Below are 27,398 nucleotides of genomic sequence, written 5' to 3'. Positions count from 1 at the left end.
TTTGTAAACTGCTTAGATAGGACTGTAAAGCATTGTGAAGCGTGTATAAGTTTAAGGGCTATTTCTATTGTTTCCCACATGAAGCGGTGTATAAGTCTAAGGGCTATTGCTATTGCTCCTGCTATTCACTCTCCGAGCCTGAACAGCCAGCCTTGAAGATGATTTTATATAAATTATGATGAACAAGTAGTTACACTCATTTGTCTAGTGACCATTTACACTGAAAACAGTGACTTATGACCACTACGTGCACTTATAACCATCACAGCATCCCGATGGTCACAGGATCACAATTTGGGCAACCAGCATGTATTTAAGATTGTTGCAGAGTCTTGGGGTCCTGTGATCTCGTTCTTGGGACAAGAACTGGTCATCTTTACCTTGATCATCTGTTTGCAGACCCGCATGAGGGTGTAATCCAATTCTGGATCCATCATCTCTGTCTCTTGGAGTTTGAAGACTTTTTGGTGGCAGCGGTTGCTCAGCTGTTTCTTGTTTTCTTTCAAACACTCAATGATCTGCAGGGAGAGGAGGTGAGCACTGAGTGTAAGAGGGCGGCACTGATGAAACAGGACTGAGATTGGGTAAAAGACCATATACTCTTTGGCCAAAATGCATTTTGGTGAGAAGACCATTATGACAGGTAGCATCAAATCCCAGCCCAGCCCAAGACCAGCCTTTGCAAGGCCTGGACTGAAGGGACCTGTTGCACAGATTACACACCATTGTTTCTTAAACCTGGCACTTGAAGATGTACGGACTTCAACTCCCAGAATTCCACAGTCAGCCATGGCTTATATCTGAAATTAGCCAAGGTTGAGAAACACTAGGTGATACTCTTAAAGTTTTAGTAGCAAAATGTTTAACGTGAGAATAAGCAAAACTGTAATTTAAGAGGCAAGAAAGAATTTGAAATGGAGCCATTTCTACCACTAGCATGGTAATTTCAAAATTAATGTTTTCAGCAGCTGGTTGTTATAGAAACACTGATTATGAAGTATTCCAGAATACTGCAGAAAAGTGAGGGGCCACATCCACATCTCAACCCATGTCCCTTATTCCAAGCAGAAGCAACCAAAGAGAAAAGCAAGGTTAAGGCATCTTCAGCTTTGGATGCCACTCCAGAAATTAACAGAAAGGCAAAAACTAAGTCTGTTTATATTTTAAGTTAATTCAAATGAAATAGAATTACCATAAATGCACTGTGGCCATTTTAAAAGTATGCTATTTTATCACAGGTACAATCCAATAGCAATTTATGAGTTGCAATTTGTAAATCACATCCAAAACTTAAAAGATTAGAGGCTTTATATTATATTTGTTTATTATACATTTATCATTGTACCATTCATAAGCCACCTTGTCAGTGACATGAGCAGCATATAAATTTAATAACTATAAATATACTGCCAATGCATACTCTCAATTATCAAGTCTCACAAGGACTGGGAAAGGCAAGCACCAATGCAGCTCAGGCACCACTGCTTAGGTTGCGGCAATAAAATGTATGAGGAGGGGAGGCCAGAAACGTTAAACCTTGGAGAAAATTTGATGAACGCGCACACAAACACCGGTGAAAACATCTATATAAGCCTATCATCACCTGGGCATTGCCGAAGGGAACGTTCTGGCAGTAGTTCCTAATGTCAGTTTTACATGCTTCGTGAAGATCTGGTTCCAGACGGATATCTTCAGTCTGCAAGACAAATTCAGATCCAAAGAGCATGAAACAGGAGCAGCCACTGAAGAAAACTGGCAGCTTTTTAATTTAGACCAAAACGAAGTCACCAAGCACTCTGCGCTCTTCAGGACCTCACAAAAACCCTTTAACTGATTCCCGGTTCTGCAGGAGGGTGGAGGGAAGGATGACATGCATTCAAGGCGCTCAGGCTTAGCCTTAAGAAGCGGCGTAAAAGGCCTATTTAGGACTGAGCTCTCCTTAGCGGTCTCCCTACAGTAGGGCCCTCCTGAGTTGGGGCCCAAGCCTTGCCTCAAAAACCTGCCAAGAAAAGATCCTGCGATTGGAGGAATCCGACTGGGCAGATCAGAACGGCGCCCTCCAGAAGGAGTTCAGGACTGGGGAGAAAGTATACCTGTCCACTAAATACCTGAAGCTGAATCAACCTTGTAAGAAACTGGGTCCCGAGTGCAGAGGCCTGTTCCCCATCGTTCGAATTATAAACCCAGGTGTAGTGGACTTGAGGTTACAGAAGGTGCTCAAGGTGAGTTCACCTCGTGTTCTACTGTTGCTTATCGAAACCCTTTTGAGGTTGTAAGTCAGGGGTGTCAAACTCCATTTCACTGAGGGTCGCATCAGGGTTGTTTGACCGGAGGGGTGGGGGGGGTTGCCAGGGGGCGTGGCCAGCCCGATGTCACTCGTGTCGGGGGCGCCTGGTGGTGGCCTGAGTGCTCTGCCAGCAAAAACGGGCTCCCAAGTTCCATTTTCGGCTGTGACGGCCTCCTGCAACCCTCTGCCAGCAAAAACGGAGCCTGGGAAGGCCGCAAGCACCCCCAGCCCAGCCCACCCAAGCTCTGGTTCGCTGGCAGAAGCACCACGTGTTGTGGTCTGCCGGCAGCCTGTGGAGACGGCAGCAGAATCCGACAGTGGGGAAGAACATGGGCCAGAACAGGAGTCTGCAGAGGACTCAGATGAGGGTCCTGCGTCCGATGCAGGGATGGGGCCAGGACCATTTGGGAGTTATGTGCTGACTCTGGAGCCTCCAGAGTCTGGCAGCAGCGAGGCAGAGGAACAAGGGGAACCTGTTCCCAGGGCGCGTGTGCGCAGAGCTGCCAGAAAGCAAGAGCAGCTGAGACAAAAGAGGCAACTCGGGAGTAAGGCTTGGAGGTGAATGCCCCTCCCCTAAGACATAAAGGAAGTGCAAAGGTGATGAAACCTTTGCAGGAAGCAAAGTCGTTCGCTCTGTTTGGATTTAACCTTGAAGCTCTGTGTGGACTTTGTACTTTGGTTGTCTTTTTTTACAGTTAATTTGGCACTTTAGTTGCTGGCAGCCATTCAAAGGAGAGAAAGGCGGGTGCTTATCTCGAGGGACTATATGGGACTCATTACGGGCTGGGAATGAATATAATTCCCAGAGAGTTGTTTGGATTAAGCGTGTGCTTAATTACGGTCTCAGGAAGCCTTGGTCAGAACACCACGGGCCAGTCCTTCACAGTTTCCAGGGTGGCCTCGCAGGGCAGATCTAAGCACCCCACAGGCTGGATCTGGCCCACGGACCTTGAGTTTGACACCCCTGCTCTAAGTTAAGGCCAGTCGAAGGGAAGCCTCTGCCACGCATGGGGTTTTGTGTGTGTGTGTGTAGCAAGAAACACTATGAGATAAAAGAGATGCTGGATTCAAGGGGCAACACACTGGCATCCTGGACGTTGGCCTCACTCAAGGAGGCTACCTTCTTGTGGCAAAGGGTCAGCATGGAACACAAACTGCAGCAGAGGGTAACTAGGGGAAAACACATCAGCAATGAATGGCAGCCTGTGTTTTTAACACAGATTCCCCGAGAAACCTGTGCCAGACAAACACAGACAGGCAGACAGAGAGACAGCAGCCAGGCCTGTTTACCATTTCCAGCTCCTCCACCCGCAGCTGCTTGCGGCATTTCACAGAGACCCGGTGCTCTTTGGCATCCTGCAGAGTATCATTGCGCACCGTGGTGCTCAGGCAGATCACCACGTCCACCCTGAAGAAGAAAGAAGCATGATGTCTCTCCCAGACCAGATGAAAAGGCCGACTAGGCTGCCCCAAGCTACGGAGGAAAACCACAGACGTACTTTTTCTTGATGTTGGGACACAACTTCAGCACATCTTCCTTGCAGGCCATTTTAAATTTGTAGGAGAACCTGAAATCCTTCATTTGGATCTGAACAACAAAAAAAGCGAGCAGAGAGTATCAGTCCTCAACTCCCCCGAATGTCTCCCTTCAGTCTAGCAAAATAGAACTGCAACTCCTATGCGGACTATGAAAAGTGATGTATAGCTACAGATGAACAAGCGTTAGAAGGGAGGTCATCTAGTCCAACACCCTGCCCAAGCAGACCCTATACCATTTCTGACAGATGGCAGTCCAGTCTCTTCTTGAAAGCCTCCAGTCATGAAGCTCCCACAACTTCTGAAGGCAACTTTCTCCTTATTTCCAGGTTGAATCCCTCCTTGTTAAGTTTCCATCCATTATTCCTTGTCTGGCCTTCGGATGCTTTAGAAAATAGGTTGACCCTCTCCTCCTGTGGCAGCCCCTCAAACATTGGAAGACTGTTATCCTGTCTCTCCTGGTCCTCCTCTTCACTAGACTAGCCATGCCCAGTTCCTGCAACCATTCATCATAGTTTAGCCTCCCCTAATTATCTTGGTTGCTCTTCTTTGCACCAATGTAGTTAGCCAACCTCCAGTTAACAGCCATGGGAATATGGAATGACCATCTGGAAGGAGATGCTGGAAGTGGTATGGAGAGAGTAATCACCACAAGGAAGCCAGGAACTCTTAAAGAAAGGGACCACAAGGAGCTCACTTTCTATTTACTGGGGTGATCCTGTCAATTGGAAGAAGCGGGCCTGTCTGGTTCTTAACCCTGGCAAAACTCAACATCTTTTTGGCTTAGCCTTGGTTAGATCTCCTTCTTTAGGGAAAACCTGCCCACCCTACACAGTTTAGCAAGGACAGGATGCTCCAGGTACCCATCCTGCAAAAGACTCAGGAGTTGGGACCCAGGGTTGACCTTCCCAGTGGCAGCTCCCTCTCTCCAGAACAGCTGGCTTTCCAGTAGAATGTACTCCTAGATTTTCTGTCCTCTTTTAAGACAGCAGTTGGGCAGGAAGGCCTTCCAAATGATAGCAGTAGATTTTTTTTTAATTGATTTTCTATTAAATACATTTCTTAGTGTTTCATAAACATCGTGTTGTCTGGGTATTTAATTTGCTTAGCAATACAGATGCCATTCTTACTCCCCACCCCTTTTTTCCAACCATTGGTAAAATAAATTCCATGTTTGATCATATTCTACATCCTCTTTCTGCTTAATTTTCAATGTCAATCTATCCCATTTCAGCACAATCTAATACAGGGGTGTCCAACCTTGGCCACCCCTGATCTAATATATTCTTAACTTCATTTCTGTGATGGCAGTAGTTGAAGAATATTATTTTTATTAGTATTCTGTGGGTGCTTTTACACTGATATACACACCAGTCATCTGGAGTTGTTAGAATCGGCATCATAGAACGGCTGGGAATAGGCGAATAAAACAGCTGTACTCACCAGCTGGAAATGCGTAACGCCAACTGCACACTTCTCATTCATCTCCTTCTGATGCTTATTCTGAACCAGACACTCCATGAGGTCTCCTGAGTCAATTTGGTTGTCTGCCATTTCCTGAAGGGGAGATGGAACAATTAGGGACATGTAATGACTGTCTGGCAGAAACGCGCTCCCTTTCTTGGCAGCTTCCACTGTCAAATTAAGGAAGGCATAAATCATAACTTGGAAAAGTCTCAAGGGGTCTGCTTGAACGCAACTATCACCTTAGAAAGTGAGGGAGAAATAGCCCGCCTTGGGCCCAGAACAATCCAGTTGCCCTCAGTCGTATTTCCTCAACTCAGCACATCAACCGCTAATTCCATTCCCACTTGGTACTGCCAACTGCCTGCTGCCAAGGGAATTTAAAGTTGCAATCCAATGCACGTCCCAAGGAGGGCAAACTGGGGAAAGGTATAGAACAAGCTGCAGGGTTAAATTTTATATAGAATAACAAGAGTTGGAAGGGACCTTGTACGTCATCTAATCCAACCCCCCATCTAAGCAGGAGACCCTACGTCATTCCTGACAAATGATAGTCCAGTCTCTTCTTGAAAGCCTCCAGTGATGAACCTCCCACAACTTCCGAAGGCAACTTCTGTTCCACTGGTGGATTTTCTGACTGCCAGAAAATTCCTCATTTCCAGGTTGAATTTCTCCTTAATCAGCTTTCCATCCATTATTCTTCTGGCCTTTGGGTACCTTAGAAAATAACTTGACCCCTTCCTCTCTGTGGCATATGTTTCCATAAAGCCAAATTCTATCATTAAATGCTATTCAACCCCCACAGGGACAGGGGTACGAAAATTAAAATTCAGTTCCGATATATGGCAGAAATTTGATGCAAAGTAAAATTTGAAACTTTCCGGCAAACAGGTAGTCCTTGACTTATGACCACGACCGAGCCCAAAATTTCTAACTTGCTAAGTGAAACAGTTCAGTGAATTTTGCTTTATTGCCACAGTTGTTAAGTGAATCACACTGCAGTTGTTAAACCAGTAACAAAGTTGTTAAGTGAATCTGGCTTCCCAAACTGACTTTGCTCATCAGAAGGTCCCAAAAGGGGATCACGTGTCCCCAGGAACAGTGCAACCATCATAAATACAAGTCACTTGCCAAGCATCTGAATCTTGATCATAGCAACAGCAATAACACTTAGACTTATATGCCACTTCACAGTGCTTTCCAGCCCTCTCCAAGCGGTTTACAGAGTCAGCCTCTGGCCCCCAACAATCTGGGTCCTCATTTTACCCCCCTCAGAAGGATGGAAGGCTGAGTCAACCTTGAGCCTGGTGGGATTCAATCTGCCAAATTGCAGGCAGCTGGCAGTCAGCAGAAGTAGCCTGCAGTACTGCACTCTAACCACCATGGCTCTTGTCATGTGACCATGGGGATGCTGCAACGATCATGGCCATAGGTCACTTTTTTCAGTGCCGTTGTAACTTTGGTCACTAAGCAAACTGTTGTAAGTCAAGGACCACCTGTATTTACCTTATTCTGTTCCCTTGGCTCCATTATGCAGAGCACTAAAGCAGCGCTGCAGGGATATTGTCTCCTTCTGACAAACATCCCCCATCTAGAGAGATTTCAGCCAGTGCTGAGCCAACCATTTCCATTACATTTTCATCACAAGAAAGTCCTTTCTCAAAAGGGAAGAGGGGAAGGAAGGTTGAAAGGAAACGGATCTAACAAGGATGGCTCCAGGCATCAGACTCTCCACCATCTGCTTGCGCTTCTAACTCCATCTCTTTGGCACCCAAAAGATCCACTATAATACAAGACTGCACATTACATCCCCCCACCCCATCACGTAGGTAAGTAGGAACGATGCATTTTACTATACTGTAGCTCCTTCCTCACATCCCCTCAGATGTTACAATACATATATGTCGGAGTATATTCAGTAACTGGCAGAGACATGGTTAACAAAGTAAGCATGGCAACAGACCAGCCAGTGGGAGCTGACAGCCTGGGTGTCAGCTGTACTGTAGTGGAATACTTGCTTGCTTTCTGAAACTTGTATCTGCTCTGAGCTGCTGCTGCTGCTGCTTGTGGTTTTGCTTATGTTACATTGAAAGAATCTATAAATGGTATTGTGCACTCTACTTCCAATGTTATGTTTATAAAGAAGTTAATGATCCTGCTGAATGAGTCATCTGTGTGTTTTATGGACTTGAATTTCTGCTCCAAAATCTAACAATATACTCTGAGGGAGATGGGCAGTTTAGAAGTAGGAAATAAAAGTACAGGAGGACTCTTCCGCCAGCAATTCCTTTGCAATCATTCCAATTAGTCTTCTTTCAGAGAGACTATCAGGCAGCTAACAAAGCCCAGGAATCTGAAAAAAGCAGCTATCCTGATCCAAACTTCTCCAGTCTGACTCCTTGCGGATAGGAAGCGACTGCAATTTCAGGAATCCCCATCTCCAGTATATTGGAGGCCATTTGTCTGTGCAAACTGCTGACAATCTGCAGGAGCAGAACACTTGCAAATGACAGAGGTTCCAAGAAGCAACACTTAGCGGAAAGGGCATCAGGAGAAATGCATCTTGATGGGAAAGGGCTTTTATGTTAATGTGGCCAAAACTATGATAGAAAAGAAGCACTCACATGGCAGAAGTTCTGGATGATGGGTTCACATGCTCGCATCAACAAGGCTTCTATCTGGATATCCTGTCAGAGGAATCCAAAAAAACAGTCAGTTCATTCTAGGTCATGCCCAATTTTTAACACAAACGATGCTCTTAAGATAATTAATACTTCTGGTTCCAAAACTGGCAATTTAAATGAGAATTAAATAGTTACCAGCCCATAAATATTGCAGGGGGGTGCCAGACATGACAGGAATGCTATATCCTATAGTTCATTTGTCCTCCTAAGAATTTAACACCATCTTATTTCCCATTCACATAACATCTCTCTGTTTTCCTACATGACTATATAAGGATGTTTCCCTCATCCATTAAGTTTACTTTTCAATTCTCTTTTTATAGAAAGATGCTTTCTCCACCAGGCCCTCTTATAGCATCTCCTCTGTTTAATCTAATAATTCTTCTACTTTATGAGTGGATATCTGGACATGTGTGCCAATCCCTCTACTTTTCCTTAAGCATCTCAGCAAGCATTGCAGCCTGTGCAAATATTACATTTCCACTGGCTGCAAATAAATGCCCTTTCTTTTCAGGTCAGCTCATACATACATATCACAAAGCCTTGCACATCACAATTTGTCCTGTCCTTGCATTTTCACTTAAGTTGTTTAAGGCATCACCGATAGAAAATACTTATTTCTTCTTGGGCACTCAGATTAAGCCAAGTATGTATGTCAAGCTTGAGGGGAAAAATGGAGACTCCTCCACTTAATTTTGTTGCCACACTTCTGTTCAATCTCTCTGCTTACTCAATCGATGAAGTCCCTCCCTGGAAACTGGCCAACTGATATTTTTGCTAAGTTTCTGCCGCGGCCTTTCTGCTTTCTCAGCAAGAAGGAATCACCCAACAAACATCTGTTTAATATATAGATATAAAAATTATCGTAAACAAGGCAGAGAAAAGGTGCCAAGCATGATTTCTGGAATTCTATTTTGTTTCCACAGCCAGGAACTGGATTCATTCCACTTTGGTATTCAAATTTTCTTTTTCTGACTTCGTCCATCATGCCAAGTTTCGTTCTCATTCCTTTCTGGTTTTTTTATTTTAAAGAGGTATGGCACTGATGGACAGATACCGGACCAAGTCTCTTCACAACATCATTTCTTATTTTGGATTGGAAAGAGGCAAAGGCAAAGGCTAGCCACGCATTGCTTATTTGTTCATAGTTCTGCCTAACTGCCATAATTCTCAGGGGTAGCAGCCTTTGATTATTTCTCAAGGTCTACCCATTCTAGACACTGGAAGATAAAGCACAGCACGGACAACGACACAGTCTTGAGCGCCACAGAATAGAGGAACTCCTTCTTTTGAAGAAAGTCACCTCACCTCAGATTCCAGCTCTGTCAGGTTTCCAACGACCTCTCTGCAGTCAGTAACCAGATCATCCAGATGGTCCTGTAGACATTCAAGTTCCTGCACGTAAAAACAACAACACACACAATTCCTTAGGCCCATTTGATTATTCCTTTGAGAATCCTCCAAATGCACAATGAAATGGCTCTGGGTTACTTCGATTTTCCACAAAAATATCCCCAGGATTCTGCTATCGATTTTAGCAATGGTGTTATAGATCATTTTTCTGAAAACATAAATCCTGGCCCAATAAGTCATAATTCTTGCTCCAGGTTGTATTGAAGTAAGAAAGTCTAGATTCACACCCCTCTGAAATACTACTGGTCTCTCAGCTGGTCATTCTTTTAGCAAAAAATATTTGGCTTAAGACAAAGTAAGAAAGGTTTTACACCTAGGCAAGAAAAACCAAATGCACAGGTACAGAATTAATAGCAGTAATTGAGATGGATCTAGGAGTCTTGGTGGACAACCATTTAAATATGAGCCAGCACAGGGCTGCCGCCAACAAAAAAAACCCAACACAATTCTAAGCTGCATTAACAGAGGGACAAAATCAAGATCTCGTGAAGTGTTGGTACTGCTTTCTAGTGCCTTGAATACTGCGTCCAGTTTTGGCCAACACAATATTTAAAAAATGTTGAGGCTCGGTAAAAGAGTGCAGAGAAGAGCAACGAAGATGATTAGGGGACTGGGGGCTGAAACATGAAGAACAATGGCAGGAACTGGGTATGTCTAAGACTAATGAAGGAATAGTGATGACATGATAGCAATGTTCCAATATCCGATGGGTTGTTCAAAGAAGAGGGAATCAATCTATTCTCCAAAGCATCTGAAGTTAAGACAAGAAGCAATGGATGGAAACTAATCAAGGAGGGAACCAACCTAGAACTAAGAAGAAATTTCTTAATAGTTAGAACAATTAATCAGTGGAATGGCTTGCCTTCAGAAATTGTGGGTGCTTCAACAGTGGAGATTTAAGAAGAATTTGGACAGCCACATGTCTGAAACGGTATAGGGTCTCCTGCTTGAGCAGGGGGTTGACTAGAAGACCTCCAAGGCCCCTTCCAACTCAGTTATTCTATTAATGCACAATGCTAAAACCAAAATGACTTCCAATTTTTGCATAGCATATGGAATGTGCTTGGATTCTTAAATTTAACTGGCACATATTTCCCAACTAGATTACAATATGTCTGGTTCTGAATCCTTTACTTCATTTCCTATTTCTCTGGCTGAATAAGCAATTGGCCTTGCCGGGGTTAACAGCTTTTGGGCAGCTCAATCTTCACTCAAATATGCAAGTTGCCTTTTAACTGTCTACCTGTAAGAGCAAGTGCCAAAACCAATCTCCCCTTCATCAAACTCCTTGGAAGAAAGGCAAGATAAGGTCGCATGAAAAAGCTACTGAAGAAAACGTTCCCCGCTTTGTTCAAATATTCATTATGCCAAATAATAAAATCAATTTAGGGAAACCTCTTATGAAAAAGAGCCCCAAACTTCTCCTGCTTTGGGGTTCTTCCTGCTCCATTAGAATTTCTACATTAACATGCTGAAGGGATGTCAAAAGACACAAAACAATCAGGCTGAAGTTGCTTCTCCAGGTTTTCCACCAAGTTACAAAGGTTCTTCTTTGGGGTCTCTTTCTTCAATTTTTAGTTCCATACCAGCTCAGGAAGTCTGGGAGTTGGAGTCCACGGGTCCTACATTTTGCCAGAGTTCCCACCCCTGCACCACACATTTCCCCTTTAACACCCATAATTTCAAACATCCTTAACTATTTAATAATGTAGCCACCCCATTTCTTGACCAGCAATCTCACAACTCCCTTTTCCTTATTACTTCCTGCTGGATTCCCGATTGATTTTGCTTGTGGCAGAGAAAGTCACAAATCACGATCACGCAACTGCAAGATGTCACAACTGTCGTAAGCGCAAACTGGCTGCCAAGCATGCAGATTGCAATTGTGCGATGGCGATGACCAGAATTTTGAGGACAGGTCATAGCCACGACTCATTCAGCACCATTCCAATTTTACGTGGTTGCAGAATGAGCGGCCGCTAACCAAGCACCACCTGGAGTCTTCACTGCAGAAAGCAGCAAGGACAGTATTCAAAATACAAAAGAGTAATCTGTGGGATCAGATCTCTACCCTGGTTGCTGGAGTCAGTTCTCTCGTCAACTATGCTGTTTTTCTACTATATTCAGTGAAGGGAAAGGTTTATCCCTGTCCAGTCATGTCCAACTCCAGGGCACGATGTTCATCTCCGTTGCTTGGCCAACATTGTCTGAAGACAATCTCCGCGGTTATGTGGCATTTAGCATGGCTATATGCCAAAGGTGTACAGAATGCAGTTGCCTTCCCACCAAAATGGTACCTATTAATCTGCTTGCGTTTGCACGCTTTCAAACTTGTACAAATTCTCTTCGACCAACACATGGCCCCACAAGCAAGCAACTTTCTATTAAAAGCGGTTGTTACAAGCATAGATATGCTCCTATTCTAAACCTGAAGAAATGTTATGCTGTCACATTATTTAAAAGTGGAGATATTTTCAGGTAATTACCATTTCTTAGCCCACCCACCCCCAAATGTAACAATTCCAGTCTAGTCTAATTCTGAAAAGAATGAATGCCATAGTTACCTGTCCTGTTTCGGTTTTCTCACTGCACCACTTCCCCAAATCTATCATGCACTTGTCTTGGAGGGATGGATCCAGTTTCACATCCAAAGCTCGCTGATGCAGAATTCGCTGTACTTCCGCTCTGCATTCTCGGGATAACTACCAAAGACAAATATGGACATTTGTGATGAACAAACCCATTCAACCAAACATTTTGAAGAGTTTTTTCTTCCAGATGCAGATACCAATTCTCTTGCTATTCTGGGCCAAACCCAGCGTCAGGGCAACACATTGTCTTCTCTGAGTCTTACTTTCTTTGCAGTCCCCTTCCAATTCTGATTTTCATTGTCATTTGAATGGCTAAAAAGTTTAAGAAAGTACTTAAAATTTAAGAAAGTACTTAAATAAATCAAAAGAAGGCAGCAACTGAACCAATTGGGTCAAACTGCAATTCTTGTTATAGGCAACTAAAAATACCTCCAATCTCTACTTTGTGTTTGAGTCAAAGTGCTCACAACTCCAGACATTCTACCCTACATTTAGGAGGCTGCTTACACCAGAAGCCTCACAAGCATTGCATGGCTAGATAAACTGTTTAATTATAGAAAAGCAAGTCATATATCAGCAGAAGACCCAACTATTGGACAATACAGAAATCAGATTAAAACTGATGTTCTAAAAGATTAAGACTATGTTAAATATAGCCAAATATATTGGGGAAGGAAGCAGGGAAGGAAAGTAAGAGATGCTCCATTGATCCTCTGGTCTTCTATAAGTTTCTTCTATAAAGCTGACTGTATGAACTTTATTTTAATCTACAAAATGCCACAATCTCATTTCAAAAATCCATTCTTTCTTGGAGGCAGTTTATGGTTCAATTTCCCCAGATCTCAAACACATGGCAAGAAAATGATAAAACCAAGGTGTTATTTGCACAAGAAAAACTTGATCAATCCCACATCCACAGCTGAGCAATAACTTGCAAAATCTCCCCCCCATCACCACCACACACACAATTTCAGTTACTCCTCTGTAACATTGGGAAAGAGATCTTCTGGTAAAATGGGTAAAATATAATTTTCCAACTTTTTCTTGTTGTTGTTTTGTCCCCAAACCCAGTCTTTAATTGCAGAAGATCTATAGACTCTACTGTAGAGTCATCTGGATTTGTTAAAGCAGGGGTGTCAAACTCAAGGCTCGGGGGCTGGATCCAGCTCATGGGGTGCTTAGATCTGGCCCATGGGACCCACCCCAGAAACAGCAAAGGACTGGCCCGCAGTACCTTTGCCAGCGAAAATGGAGCTCAGGACAGCTGTGTGTGGCCTTCCTGAGCTCTGTTTTCACTGGCAGACGGTTGCAGAAGTCTGTTCTGACCCGGGCTTTGTCAAACCTAAATAAACACAAATTTATTTTAAAAGCAAAACCTATTTTATTGCAACACTGGGAATTGCTTTCATTCCCAGCCAAATTAATATTAAACAATTCCCTAAGATAAGCACACGCTTTTCAGTACTGTGGAATGTTGTCAAAAACAGAAATATCCAATTAATTATAATAGAAACCAATCGAAGTACCAGAAAAAAATCAACCAGAGCTTCAAGGAGGAATCAGAATCTAATGATTTTCTTTGCTTCCTGCAAAGAGCACATCAACGAGGGCTGACTTTTATCCCTTATGGGAGGGGCAATAACCTCCCAGCCTTACTCCCAAGTTGCCCCTTCTGCTTCAGCTGCTCTTGCCTTCTAGCAGCTCTGCACACACGCACACTGGGAACAGGCTCCCCTTGTTCCTCTGCCTCGCTGCTGCCAGACTGCGGAGGCTCCGGAGGCAGCACCCCACTCCCACATGGTCCTGGCCCCATCCCTGCATCGGATGCAGGACCCTCATCCAAGTCCTCTCCAGACTCCCTGACTGGTCCCCTTTCTTCCTCACTGTCCGATTTCGCTGCCAGCTGCACTGGCTGCTGGCAAACCACAATAAAGGTCATCACAGCTGAAAATGGAGTCGAGAGCCCGTTTTTTCTGGCAGAGCGCTCAAGCCACCGCAAGCTCTCCCAACATGAGTGACATCGAGCTGGTCATGCCCACCCTGGTCACGGCCACCCCAGCCCCCCAAGGTCAAAGACCTTGAATCCCTCAAGGTCAAAGACAACCATGAATCGGCCCTCAATGAGATCGAGTTTGACACCCCTACTCTACAGTATTGCATGAATCCTGGACCAAAGACCATTACAGCTAAAATCCAAAATACCCAGAAAGTATCCAATTCAATCCAATATGGATCTCAGTCTTTCACCTCTCATGCTACTGAATATATATATTTACCTGGAGTCCTCTGATATGAAAGTTTATTGCATTATGAAGTTTCACCCAGTGACTAAGAACTCTTTTGCCTCATTACAGACGCAAGAGAAATAACGATCTACAGATTTTCACATGAAACTCCGTAATATGTGAACATCCTAACATGTACATGGAGCTTCACAGCCAAGAAGGCTGGAGTGTAAAGATCCAAGCAACTTGTCCAGAAAAAAACACTGCATTGCCTTCCCAGATGTTCCCAGACCTTCTGATCAGTTTCTCTGTCCCCTTAAAAATATTCAAAGACAACTTCAGGAACTAAACCCACCGCATGCTCCAAAAACCTATTGATTCTCTGAAAAGCACTAAGATGTGCCAAGATGATGAGAGGATAATGCCTACCCTTCTTCCCTGTTCTTCTGTGCGATAAGCATGTCTGTATAGGCAGGAGAAGACCGCTCCAGGAGGAATCATCTCGCTTGTTTCATTCCAACCATGGGCGTGACAAAGTCGAGAGGCATCTCCTTGGCACTTACGGTAGAGGACAAAATCCAACCTAAAGGGAGCCGAAAGAGCATCAAGGTGAGATTCCTGGGTGACCATGATCCCCACAGTGGCAATGGACAAGGTAGGAGGTCCCATAGTCACAAGCAAAGCCCCTCAAAGCCCCAACCCTGTGCACTCACTTCCAATCCCGTGAAATAAAGTACTGAAGCTCTAAGAGCCGGCGTTCACAATCCTCCACCATCTTCTCTGTGTACAAGTGCTCCATGAGGCAAGAAAGAATCCTACAGGGGAAGCAGGAGAGTTAAGACTGCAAATGTAGCATCTCTGAAGCTCTCGTGTGAGGTGCTACAACCGCTAGCAGGCAGGCAAACCAAACTGCCTACAAACTGGCTGCCTGTGGCAACCACACAGCCTTCTCTGCATCAAGAAAAGGTCTATGTCTGGTCCATACTGTCCCTATATTGCTTATCTGTAAGGCCAACTTGCAGCAGTCACACGATCAAAATTCAGAACCTTGGCAACTCATTTATGTTGCAGTGTCCTGGGGTTGCGTGATCCACTTTTGCAACCTCCTGACAAGCAAAGTCAACGGGGAAGCCAGATTCATTTAACAACCACGTTACTAACTTAATACCGTGTTTCTCATATAATAAGGCCGGGTCTTTTTTTTTTTTTTTTTTTTTTGAGCCCCGAAAAAATGGCTAGGTCGTCTTTTCGGGGGTGACTTAATTCCCCCCCCTCTTGCATCTTCGGGCGGGCGGGCGGCGACAGCTTGGATGTTGACCTCGGCGTTGGTGGGGCACTTCGTATCGGGGTCAACGCAGGCAGCACCATATCCGGGTGTGCAACAAAAGTACTTCCTAACGGCAAGCCCCCCCACCCACCATTCCCCCCCATTTCGCATGTTTTAATATAGGCCTTAATTTGTGGGGAGGAGCTTAATTTCATTTCATGCCTATAAAACATGCTGGGACTTCCTATTGGGGGAGGCCGTATTGTTGGAGAAACAGGGTAAATGCAGTGGTTTGCTTAACAATAGTGGCAAGAAAAGTCGTAAAACAGGGCAAACTCACTTAACACATTTCACCTAGCAACATAAATTTGGGGCTCAATTGTGGTTGTAACCCGAGGACTATCTGTACAATAAAGTTATATAAATGTCAGTAGCTTTAGAGCCCAATTTATCCCACAGAGACTTTCTTCAAATTTTGCCACTAGCCGCTCTGAATTGGCAGGAGGTGGTTTATTTCCCTGGTAACTGAGGGATGCAGAAATGGCCAGGAAGATGCATGGCTCTTAACGTATCATCACAACACCAACCTCTTCTAATCTTTCTTAGTCCAACTCTTCCCTCTGCAAGAGACCCCCGGAATCCATCCCTCTCTGTGGGTCCCCTCCCATCTCAACGAAACACGTCACAACTGTGGGCAAAAAAGGCAGGGCTCGGTCACCTACATGGGATCTCCGGAACGGATGTGCTTGCAGGCCGTTTGGATCACTGACTCGCAGGCTTCATTCAAAGCTCGATCGATGCGATAATCCGCCACAGGGTCCACCTCCTGGATCAGACTCTGAAGCTGAAGGAGGGAGAAAACCCAAAACTTAAGGCCCAGAATCCTCGTTGGGACAAGCAGCTGTCTCGCCGCCACTTAAATTCTGTAAGGAGACCGTGATTCTGAAGCATGGATGTCACCCCTTCCTTGCAACTACAACATGGCCAATAGCCCACCAAAGAAAGGTGGCTTTGGGCAAAGGGTTTTTCGAGCCGAACCCAATCAAGAGCAAATGGCTGAACTTTTGACAAGGTCAGATCCCGACTTTTTGTAGTTCTGCTCTTTCACTTGGAGCAGGTAACTTGAAGTCAAGACAGGCAAAGTGTCAGGCTACCCCCCACAACATCTCAAGGATACAGACATTTGCAACCCAAAGTATTTTCCTGTTTGTCAGGCCCTAAGAACCAAGACAAAGGGTGTCTGTTCTTTGTGCCATATAATATATGTGGGTATATACATAATTTTGTATTTATTTATTTATTTATCTTGTCGTGTTTATGCAGTGTAAAATTGGAGGTGGTGGCCCTTTAAGTGCTGTATGTAACGAAATTTCATTTTTAACGTATGCGAATTAGTATACATTCAAAGTAAATAAAGCTATTCTATTCTATTCTAATGTGGAGTTACTTCTGAGCAGTTATTATTCCTTACCTATAGACAGAAAACTTGCCAAACTAAAGCAACTATTTGTATAACTACAGACATATTCTAAGAATCACTAAGGAGGAACCTTAACTCTCTTCGTCCCAAACAAACTTTCCATGCTTTGCTGCCTCTTTGATTTCTGGAAAGCAGCCGCTCCCTCCTGGAATCCAGACTACATTCCACCACACTCATTAAGCAACTAAGATTAATCTCAGTGAGAACAACTAGAACCAACTTATTCTACATGGTCTTTTCTCTTCCTAGAACTGACAGACAGGAGGGCAAGGGGAAGCCGTGCTGGGCGGTGGTCTTCCCAATTCCAGCCATGATTACGAGTTGCAGCCAACCAAATCTGAAACAGCCTTCAAGTAAAGGGTGTTTGATGTGAATGACAGCCTAGAATTAGTGCTCTTAGCTATTTCATTTCGGATGGGAAGAAGGCAAAATATAAGCGATTGGACCCAGATAAAGCAATTATGGTAAACATATTCCAGTTTAATACAGGAAAACATTAACAGAGAGATGGCCAGTTTCCAAAGAAAACAGATCTGAGTGCAGTACTGAAGTGATCTCAAAGCTTATTGCATCCTATTATCCATTCCTGGAAAGAAAAGAATGTGGTAAAAGGTTCTTGTAAGGAAGAAGATTTATATGAAAGCCTTTATCACTTGATGGTTTTCTAAGGAAAACAATGGTCAGCTTTTAACATTCTACTTCTCGATTCAGTGGAGAGGAAATTGGCCACAGCCACCTGTTCGTTGTGGACTTGGGACTGCAATTAAACCACAATCTTTCCAAATCCTCGCACCATCTTTGCAAGCTAAGTGAGTTCCCTATTTCTTTGGAAACAAAATTCTTCCTGAAACCCCAAGTGCCAACTGCCAGGAAATGTGGCAAAGGGGGATCAGCTGAGCTGCATCCCGGCCACTCCTTTCCCAACTGACACGTTGCAAGTCCCTTAATGAAAACCTATCAAGAAAATCTGGACTCTCGGAAGGCATCAAACCACCAACTTCCTTGCACTAATGCACCATGCAATGGAGGTGTATACCCAACAAGCCTGCAGAGGATACCAGCATAATCTGTGCCTGTCTGGGAAATAAATATGTTGTTCTCTCCACCCAAAGTACAACACCAAGAGGTTCCTGCTCGTCACATCAAAGCACGAGGAAGTTTTTGTTTCAGTCTCAGACACACAATTCCTCGGCTTTCTTTCTTTAATCTCGATTCTACTTATCCTCCATCAGCTCGAAAAAAAATGATCAGAGCCCTTCTTTTATATGCAACCAGTAAGTTCTTGGCAGAATAAGAGTCTGTTATTGAAGAAGAGGGAGAAAGCAGTGATAAAAGATTAATGTTGCTCCCTTTTATCGTGTTAATTCCGGCAACTATGATGTATTTGGAAATGCCGAACGGAAACACTGTGCTGGAAAGATATGTATGCACAGGAACAGGGGAGGTGGAGGCTATATGGAGTAGAACCAAGTGAACATACCTGAACCTAAGCTACTAGATTCCCACAGCCATGTGGGGGAGAGGGAGGGAGGGAGGGAATGAGAATGAAGGCTAGCTGCTCCTGGTTTTTATGCTTGCTATAGAAAAAAAATGAAATTTAGAATGTTAGTTTGAAGATTTAATGATTGTGTAGGTTACAGAACTTGCTTTTAATAAGTATAAGTAATGACAAAAGTTGAGGTTTTAACTGTATGGGTAGTCTTCAACTTACAACAGTTCATTTAGTGACCATTTGAAGTTACCATAGCACTGAAAAAAGTATCTTATGACCATTTTTCACACTTGTGACATTGCAGCCCCATGGTCAGATGTTCAAAATTCAGATGCTTCACAGCTGACTCGTATTGACGACGGTTGCAGTGTTCCAGGGTCACATGATCCCCTTTTGCGCCCTTCTGACCGGCAAAGTCAACAGGGAAGCCAGATTCACTTTACAACCATGTTACTAATTTATCAACTGCAGTGATTCACTTAACAACCGATGCAGGAAAGGTTGTAAAATCGGGTAAAACTCGTTTAACAAATGTCTCACTCATCAATGGAAATTTTGGGCTCAATTGTGATTGCATGGATTCGCCTTACGGTTGCCCTGTTTTGGTTAAATATTCACAAATCGTTTAATAGATTTTAAAGAAAAATATACTTCAAAGGAAAGATTTTTGTTTCTGAATTACATACCCAAAATCTGGAATCTATCATTACATTAAAAGAACTGTGGATTGAGTCCCACCCTGAATTGATGACGTGTTTGCTTTCTGTTTATAAACCGGCCCTCTGGTGACACAATGGAAAGACCGGTCAATATCACTCTGGGTGGAGATGGATGGATGGATGGATGGAGATAAGAGATAGAGAGATCATCAGGTTGTAGTCACCTTTCTTTGTGGGTTTTTTTTGTATCGTTTTTCTTTTATATTAATGCAAATAAAAATGTCATATTTGCTCTACTAAAGCAAATAACTATATTTTAAAAACAACCAGCTGCTGCCCACTAGTATTCCTTGTAGGTTTTCCTCATCATGCTTCAGAAATTAAGTAGCTTATCTAAAGGGATTGGGATCACCTGGTTTGAACACGCAGGTGGCAGCTAGAAAAGAATTAGGGAAATTCAACAGGCTTGGCTCCTTTAAGGCAGGGGTCCCCAACACCTGGATTGCGGCCCATTACTGGGCCATGGCCTGTTCAGAACCAAGTTGCGGAAGCAGAAGGAGAGCATGGATGTGCGTGCAACTTCACTTGTAGGAGTGACAGGCATGCACGTCCACCGCTCGCTCAAGTGGAGCTGCGGGCACTCACCGGCTGCTCATGCAGAACCACACCCCCCTATTCCTACCCACCCCCAGCCAGTCTGCAAAGTCGGAAAAGTTGGGGAGATCGGTTGCCTTAAGGGGCAGAGTTCCTGCCAAACAGCCCACTGCTTTATGCACAGAAGTCAGAAGAGATATAGCGATTGCACTTAGACTTATATACTGCTTCCCAGTGCTTTGCAGTCCTCTCTAAACGGTTTACAGAGTCAGCCTCTTGCCCCCAACAATCTGGGTCCTCATTCCCCCCACGCGGAAGGATGGAAAGTTGAGGGAGGGACAGACGGAAGGAAAGAAGGAATAGAGGGAGGAAAGGAAGGAAGGAGGAAGGAAGAGCAATGGCACTTAGACTTATATACCGCTTCACAGTGCTTTACAGCCCTCTCTAAGTGGTTTACAGAGTCAGCCTCTTGCCCCCAACAATCTGGCTCCTCGTTTTGCCCACCTCGGAAGGACGGAAGACTGAGTCAGCCTTGAGCCTGGTGGGATTTGAGCTGCCAAATTGCAGGCAGTTCAATATGCCCAAGATATGCTAAACTTCAGCAAGCAACAAATGGACTGGGGGGAAATGTGTAGGTGTAGACTCCCCCGCCACACCCAGCTTACTGAATGTTGGCAGCTGTCCCCCAAGTTGCCTTTCTCTCCCCGAACCACTTTCATCAGGCAGTGCAGAGTGCGGCCCTTTCGATGCAGCCCCGAGCAATGGTGCTCGATCTCGGTGCGGCAGCCGAGGATGATTTCTGGGCTCAGGGAGAAGTCCTCCATCAGCATCCGCCTGTAGTCCAGCATTTCTCCCTGGCATTCGCTGCTTACCTGCCGGCCTAGGGGAGAAATCAGAGGAGATTCAGGTATGGTGGAAGAGAATCCCAGCAGCACACCAAGTGATCGTGCGCCTTGGATTGTTGGAATGGCACGTCGGAAGAATTGCTCCGGCTGTGACTCATGTATTACACAGACATTCTTGTTGCAATAACAAAAATTAGGAAAGGATTTTCCACTTGGAAATTTTATGTTTATTTCAGCATCAGAAAGCTGATTTTAAAAAAAAGAATGACTCCACTGAGTAAGAGATGGAGCAGAGGAAGGAACCAACCCAGCTATCGGCAATTTTAGTGTTTTCTGGCTTAAGCCTTTTTCCAATAGAACGTTGCTTTAAATTACTCACATACATATCTGAACATGTTTTGTTTTGAGTCTGCCACCTCTTTTATTGAACGCTCTAAGCCAATTTCTACTGTCTTTGTTGGGGAAAGTGCATGGAATTTTAGATTTACTTACTGGACAGACTTCCTGCCATTGGCAACGACTCCATCCTGCATTTTAGCATAGATGTATTATGGTCAATTCCTCTTTACAGAAATCCTTGCATTCATTGATATCTGGAGCTTGTCTTGCATGGCTGCTCATGTCAGGCGACACTACAAGATCTCAGGTGGGTTAAAGGTCAGGGCTTTAACTTGCCCTTCCAAAATGCAAAATTTTCTTTTGGCCCAGCCAACTGTCATGGATTCATTTGTGCACCCGGAATTGTTGTCATGCTGCATCACTTACATCTGTGTATAAGCTTCATCTCACAGAAATACAGCCTGACATTCTCCTGTAGAATTTGCTGGTATTATCCAGAATCAATTGCTCACTCAGCCATTGAGAGCTGCACAGCAGCCCCAAGCCATGATACTCCCACTAGCATGCTTCACAGTTGAGTGAGGCTCTTTTATAGAAATGCAATCTTTCATTGTCTCCAAACACAATGTTTCTCATTAATGCTCGAACGCCCTGCTTTGTCAGTCTCAGCTACCGACACAATATTGTTCCAATAGCCTGCTGGGTCACATTCAGGGGGTCCTTGGCAAACCTGAGACAGACAAACATGCAGTTTCTGAAAAATAGTTATTTTATCCTTAATATCTTCCGATGCAGATTGTTCTTCAGTGTTGTCCTGATGGTAGACTCATGAACACTGAGATCAGGTAAGCCAAGGGTCAGTGGATCCTTTTATCATTACCTTGGGGTTCTTTGGAGCCCTTGATCTTGGATGATCAATTCTCAGAAGAATAACAAGGTGTACACCATTTGTACACCATCTGCCTGACTGGAATCCAACATCTCTGGAAATCGCTTTGTAGCCCTCTCCAACCTCCTGAACATCACTAAGCCGTGTTCCAAAGACCACTGAGCTCTCTTTTAACTGCAATATGATTTATTGCTACTATTTTCTCCTAGGAAGAGAAGCTCCAAGAGGGGGAAAAAATTAATGTCTTTTTTTGAAGAGACAGAGCTGCTCAAACATGCCCTGAAACTCACAATCATTTTCTTTGCATACACTTCCATACACTTTGCATACACTTCCCCAAAAAAGACAGTGGATATTGGCTCAAAGTCTTCAATAAAGCTACCTCTTTAGTTTCTCTTTATCTATTAATAGCCTTTAGATCAAGCTCTGATTGTTTTGAAGGTCACAATTCTGCAGGATTATGGATGGATCTAAAGAAGCGTTTCAAGCTTTGTGTGGACTTCAATTCCCACAATTCTGGGAACTGAAGTCCACGCATCCAAAACTTGCCAAGTTTGAAAATGCTGTTCTAAGATTCCCAACTTTGGTGTCACCACTACACATATTAATTCGGGGATAATCAGGTTGGCTCCAAATTAAATTAAAAATATAACATTGGTTTTAATATTGTTAAATAGCCCAGGGCTCAACCTTCCTGCAAAGGCTGATAAAAATATTTTCTTTTTTTATATTAGTATTATTATTTATGCTATTTTCTTTGTTATATATAAAATTTCCATATCTACAATGGCAGTGTACTGTCTGGGTACAATCTCTTTTAAATACAAGTAATAAATCTTACAGTAACTAACTATTATTCTCACAATCTATTCACCATGATCTTCACTTATCCTTATTAAACATTTCCCATTATTTAATTAAACACTCTATTCAGCTTTATCTATAATTGGTTAATAATATCAAACATTATAAACATCATATTAACATCACATTTGTAACCATTACCCACTAATTCTGTTAATCATCATGTTTACTTATCCTAATTATTCAATATTTAATTAGTTGCACATTTATTTCACCTTTGTTTACATATCCTCCTCCATTTTAAGTTTCTAACTTCTGCTTCTATCTTCTAACCATTGATAAAATAGTTCCCAAGTTAAAAAGTATTCTGTTTCTTCCTTATCCTTAATTTTCAGTGTTAGCCTATCCATTTCAGCACATTCTAATATTCTCTTTATTACATTTTCCTCTTATAGGTCATATTTTCATTTTTCCAATTTAGTATCTATACAATTCTCGCTGCTGTGACCACATGTAAGATTATATGTTTTCTTGACCAATGTGAATGTCTTGACTCATCAGGTGTAAGGAACCAGAATGATACTGACAGCAGATCAGAATAGTTGCAGGAGTTTTTTTACTGACCTGTTTACAAGAATCTTGCTAAACTAAATGCACTTTCTAGAGAACAGCCAGATAACCACTCCAGGGATGCGGGGGGTTGGGGGGGAGACTGTTATTCTCTGTGGCTTCCTCTCCTTCAGAGATTCTAGAGACTGACATAATTTTCAAGAACTCACGCAAAACAACACTGAAGTCTTATTTACATTTCAGATGCTACACTTGTTTAAAAATATATATGATTATTTAACGTGTACAACATCTTTCCCTCTGGGCTATCTAGGGATTTTGCATGCATTCCATTGACAAGTGCTGCACCCCCCGATTTCTTTCTGTTCTGTTCACAAACAAGGGTTTGAGGGAACAGCAAAAAGAACGAACCCCGCCTACCTCTGTGCACAGCGGATTCGAGACACATGAGCAAGTAAGAGAGGCGGGCTTCCCGGGTACGAGGCAGATTCTCCACATTGCAACGGTACTTCTTCAGGTCGCTTTTGCAGGATTTTGCCAAGGAGTAGCTGACTTTGTAGTCCTGGGCAATCAACTTTTGCCGGGTTGTCAAGGCATCCCGACACTGAAAAGGGCAAGCGAGAATTCAAGTCAATTCACAATTCATCTTTGATTGATATTGATTTATGGCATAATTAAAATTCTGTACCAATTAAAAATGAAAATGCATCTGAATTAGAAGATTACAAAATGTTCCATAGTTACAAAGTGTTCCATTTTTCTATATCACATCAATCCAATTCTTTTTGGGAATGGTCCAATGTTTTTTCTGGTTATAAATCTTTTGGAGCAGGAAGTGGCTCTGAGAAACTATGAACTCCTGTTCCAAAAGATTTATATATAGACCAACCCTGGAAGGGCTGAATCAGTATGTATCTAAAAGGAAAGTAGAACATTTTCTTACTCCCCAGAACAGACAGTTTTGCACAAGCTTAATATCAATACATTGCCGCTTTTGTCATTCAGAAATTATCTTGACTTTCACTAGACCAGGCGACAGAAGTATTCCAATGGACTAGCACAAGGTGTTCTTTCAACTTCCTCTGCCCAACAAGTTGACTTTATGAGTATTTTTGACCAAAACTGGTATTTATTTCCAGTTTCAGGCAAAACCTGGTCCATAGTGAACAATGGGTTCATTTAGCAACTGCCGCGTTCACTTAATAACCTCCACATTTGCTTAATGAATGCCACAAAAAGGTTGTAAAAATGGTTTTGGTCTTGTGGTAGATCCACTTCATGGCCATCACAACGTACCACGGTAACTTCCAAGCGTAATTATGATTGTAAGTTGAGGATTACTTGTGCTACATTCTGCAATTCAGGGCAACTTTCCCCTGGGCCATAGAACACGGACAGAGATGCCTTAATACTGACCCCATCCCTCCACCTAAATCCTTTCCACTGTCTTTCTACCCAGCTAATATGATTTCCATAGACCTGCCTGAGTGGGCTTAAACGAATTGGGAAGTTTATGATTCAGCCTCTTTTAGGAACCCAGACATCATCTCAAAGGTAGCATGACCTAGCTTATCTCTTTAAGCCAGAAGGTGGTTTATTTGAGCATAGCCTGTTTATGTGAATAACCAACTGCAGCATGTGAACTCATGACTCTAGTTAGTCAGCCGGCTTGTCCTCTCTTGGGTGCATAGATTAGAGAAACCCAAGAGGTGACTGAGAAGCCAAACCTTGGGTGGAAGAGGGGCCAGCAACTAAAAGGGCTGCATTCAGCACTTTCTCTTGGAGGACACTCACCTTTTCACTCATAGCATCTTCGAACTTGTGGTTAAATAGACACTTGTATACCCTGCCTTCGCCTGCTTGAGTCTGTGAATAAAGCAACAGTTCTTTAAGTAGGTTTGGCCAGGATATATAATTTAAAAAAAATATTTGTATTATAGTCACTTCCAAAGATCTGATACATATGGTTATTCACCATATGCTGTTCCAATAAACTCACGAAGACAGACTGAAACACAATTATTATCAAAGCCAAATCAAATGAAGCTTATACAGCTTCAGCTAACACTCCATTTTACTTAATGTATTTTTATTCACTGCACCTCCTCAACTGCTTTTTAATCATAATCCTGTACTTTTCTAGTTTACAAGTCTGTTGTTATTTACAAGGTTGCCTCCTCAGTTAAATGAAATCATGTTGAATCAACTTTTGTTATTTTGTAGTAAAAAGTAATCTCCTTAAATCAAGCTTGACTTTTTGTTGCCTTCATGGCTCTGCCCAAGAGTTTCCTTGGCAACAATACAGGCCATATTATGGGTGTTTCCTTCTTTTTCTTTCTTTTCTATTAATTGCCAAGCTGGCCTACAGTTTGGAAATCTCATCCCAAAACAGACCATGCCAAAGGTTTCTGAGTCCAGTGTGCTGTGCCTCTCACTCACACACACATGTAACCATAGTTTAGTGGGCTTATTAATATTCCCCAGCAATTCCCTTCACCAAAACCCCAGAACTGTCCCAATTAAGTCCAGCCACGAGCAGACCAATGTTAGTCCGTAGAGCAATGGCCAGTGAGTCCCCAAGGCACTTGAAAGTTTCCCTATAAAAAGTAAACCCACCGGGCAAAATTAAATCCACAACACAAGAGGATTCATGAGGCAAAAAAGATCCAGAGTTCACAAGGCATGATCCAAAGTCAAGGCATGGTATGAATCCAATGCAAGGCAGGAATCACAATGGCCAGAAAATACATAGCTAGGAAATGAACAGGTCGTTCCCAGCATGGTTTCCGTCTGTCCACTGTGCTAAAATAGCCAGCTTCTGGTGCAGCCCATTAAGAAGGATGAGGCTGCCTCCTCATGAGTAATTAGGCTGAATGTCGCTGCTTCTGCTTTTTCTCTGCCCTTTGTGTTCTTGGGTCAGGTGCAGAAGGCAGTCCCCTCTTTCTCAAAACTGGCAGCCCTAGGCCGGATGCATCACGCGCAAGCCATGCCAAGGCCAAAAAATGCCACGATACGTCGTGTGATATCCCGTGACGCGACCGAGTTTGTCACCCGTGCTCTTCCTCCTCCCTGATCAGCTGCAGCTCTATGCAGCTTCCCCCACCTGAAGCCTTTGAAGGCTGTCCTGCTGCAGTGCAGTGCTTCAGCCAAATCCCCCCCAGGCAGCTGCTTGGAGCCACTGACCAACTCCCCGCCAGATATGCCTGGAACTGGTTGACCTTCCCGCAAGGTGACATATGAAAAGGTACCTGGGGATACCAGTCTGGGGGAAAAGACCTCACAGCCAGCCAGATTTGCTGAAGGGGGACATGTTGGCTAAAGGGGGGGGGGAGGAGGAAGCCGAGAAGAAACTTACCGTTTCACAAAAGTGCTCCCGATCATCTCGGCAAGCAAAATAGAGGTGCCGGTCCAGGTGGAAGTCATCCGAGGACAGCTCCGCCACTCGGAGAATCGCCTTCATGCAGGACTCCGAGACTTTGATGCGATGCTCGTTGTCCTCGGCCACTTTGACCAGCCCTTTCTCCAGGCAGGCCACCACTTCCCCTTGAGAATGGGCGTCCTGCGTGCAGAGAAGGAAGGCCATTCAACAGCCAAATGAATACCTGGCTCCATTTCCTTGACTTACGGCCATTCATTTAACCACTGTTCAAAGTTACGACAGCACTGGGGGAAAAAGTGAATTACAACTATCGCAGCATCCCCGTGGTCATATCATCAACATTCGGTTGCCTGGCAACTGGCGTGAGTTTATGACCGCTGCAGCATCCCGGAATCCTCTGGTCGCCATTTGTAACCTTCCCTGAGGGCTTCTGACAAGCGAAATCAACGGGGGAGCTAGATTCACTTGATGACTATATGATTCATTTAACGACTACAGCAATTTGTTTAACAGCCGTGGTGGCAAAAATAAAATGCATAAAATTGGGGGCGACTCACTCAATGACCATATCATTAGCAAAGGAAATTCTTGTCCCTATTGTTGTCATACGTCGAAGGCTGCCTGTTTTCAAAATGCAAAACCGAACACCTCCAATCCCAAAGGTGACTTCAATCTAAGGGCATTCTCAGCCGATCAAAAGCTAACGGACTCTTGTCAAAAATATGTCCAGATAATAACACGAACTCCATATAGAAATGAGAAATCTAGCCATGATCTTCTAGAGGTGCTTTTTTCAAAAGGCAAGTGGGCTTCCTTGTTTTTCTTTTGAAGTCGTTTCGCTTCTCATCTCATCCAAGAAGCTTCTTCAGCTCTGACTGGA

At 43.6% G+C, this 27,398-nt stretch overlaps 1 protein-coding gene across 2 annotated transcripts in view; it reads right to left on the bottom strand.

Moving 5' to 3' along the window:
- The window catches only part of GLG1 (golgi glycoprotein 1), an 85,312-nt gene that overhangs the window by 19,084 nt on the left and 38,830 nt on the right, over positions 1-27,398 (bottom strand). For both annotated transcript variants that reach the window (XM_026680145.2, XM_087971777.1), the window contains exons 5-19: positions 26,495-26,698; positions 24,934-25,005; positions 23,560-23,743; positions 20,358-20,572; positions 16,190-16,311; positions 14,914-15,015; positions 14,630-14,783; positions 11,949-12,086; positions 9,280-9,366; positions 7,912-7,974; positions 5,267-5,380; positions 3,787-3,875; positions 3,578-3,695; positions 1,604-1,696; positions 381-518 (exon numbers count right to left, since the gene is read on the bottom strand). In XM_026680145.2, the coding sequence (XP_026535930.1) occupies positions 381-518; positions 1,604-1,696; positions 3,578-3,695; positions 3,787-3,875; positions 5,267-5,380; positions 7,912-7,974; positions 9,280-9,366; positions 11,949-12,086; positions 14,630-14,783; positions 14,914-15,015; positions 16,190-16,311; positions 20,358-20,572; positions 23,560-23,743; positions 24,934-25,005; positions 26,495-26,698 (1,893 nt within the window). The remainder of the gene's footprint in view (positions 1-380; positions 519-1,603; positions 1,697-3,577; positions 3,696-3,786; positions 3,876-5,266; positions 5,381-7,911; positions 7,975-9,279; positions 9,367-11,948; positions 12,087-14,629; positions 14,784-14,913; positions 15,016-16,189; positions 16,312-20,357; positions 20,573-23,559; positions 23,744-24,933; positions 25,006-26,494; positions 26,699-27,398) is intronic.

Source organism: Notechis scutatus, chromosome 9 (genome assembly GCF_049901735.1).
Source record: "Notechis scutatus isolate UNSWTSFEM ecotype Mainland chromosome 9, rNotScu1.2, whole genome shotgun sequence".
Taxonomy (NCBI): domain Eukaryota; kingdom Metazoa; phylum Chordata; class Lepidosauria; order Squamata; family Elapidae; genus Notechis; species Notechis scutatus.
The sequence above is the reverse complement of the archived record's forward strand: the minus strand, read 5'-3'. Positions and strand labels throughout refer to the sequence as shown.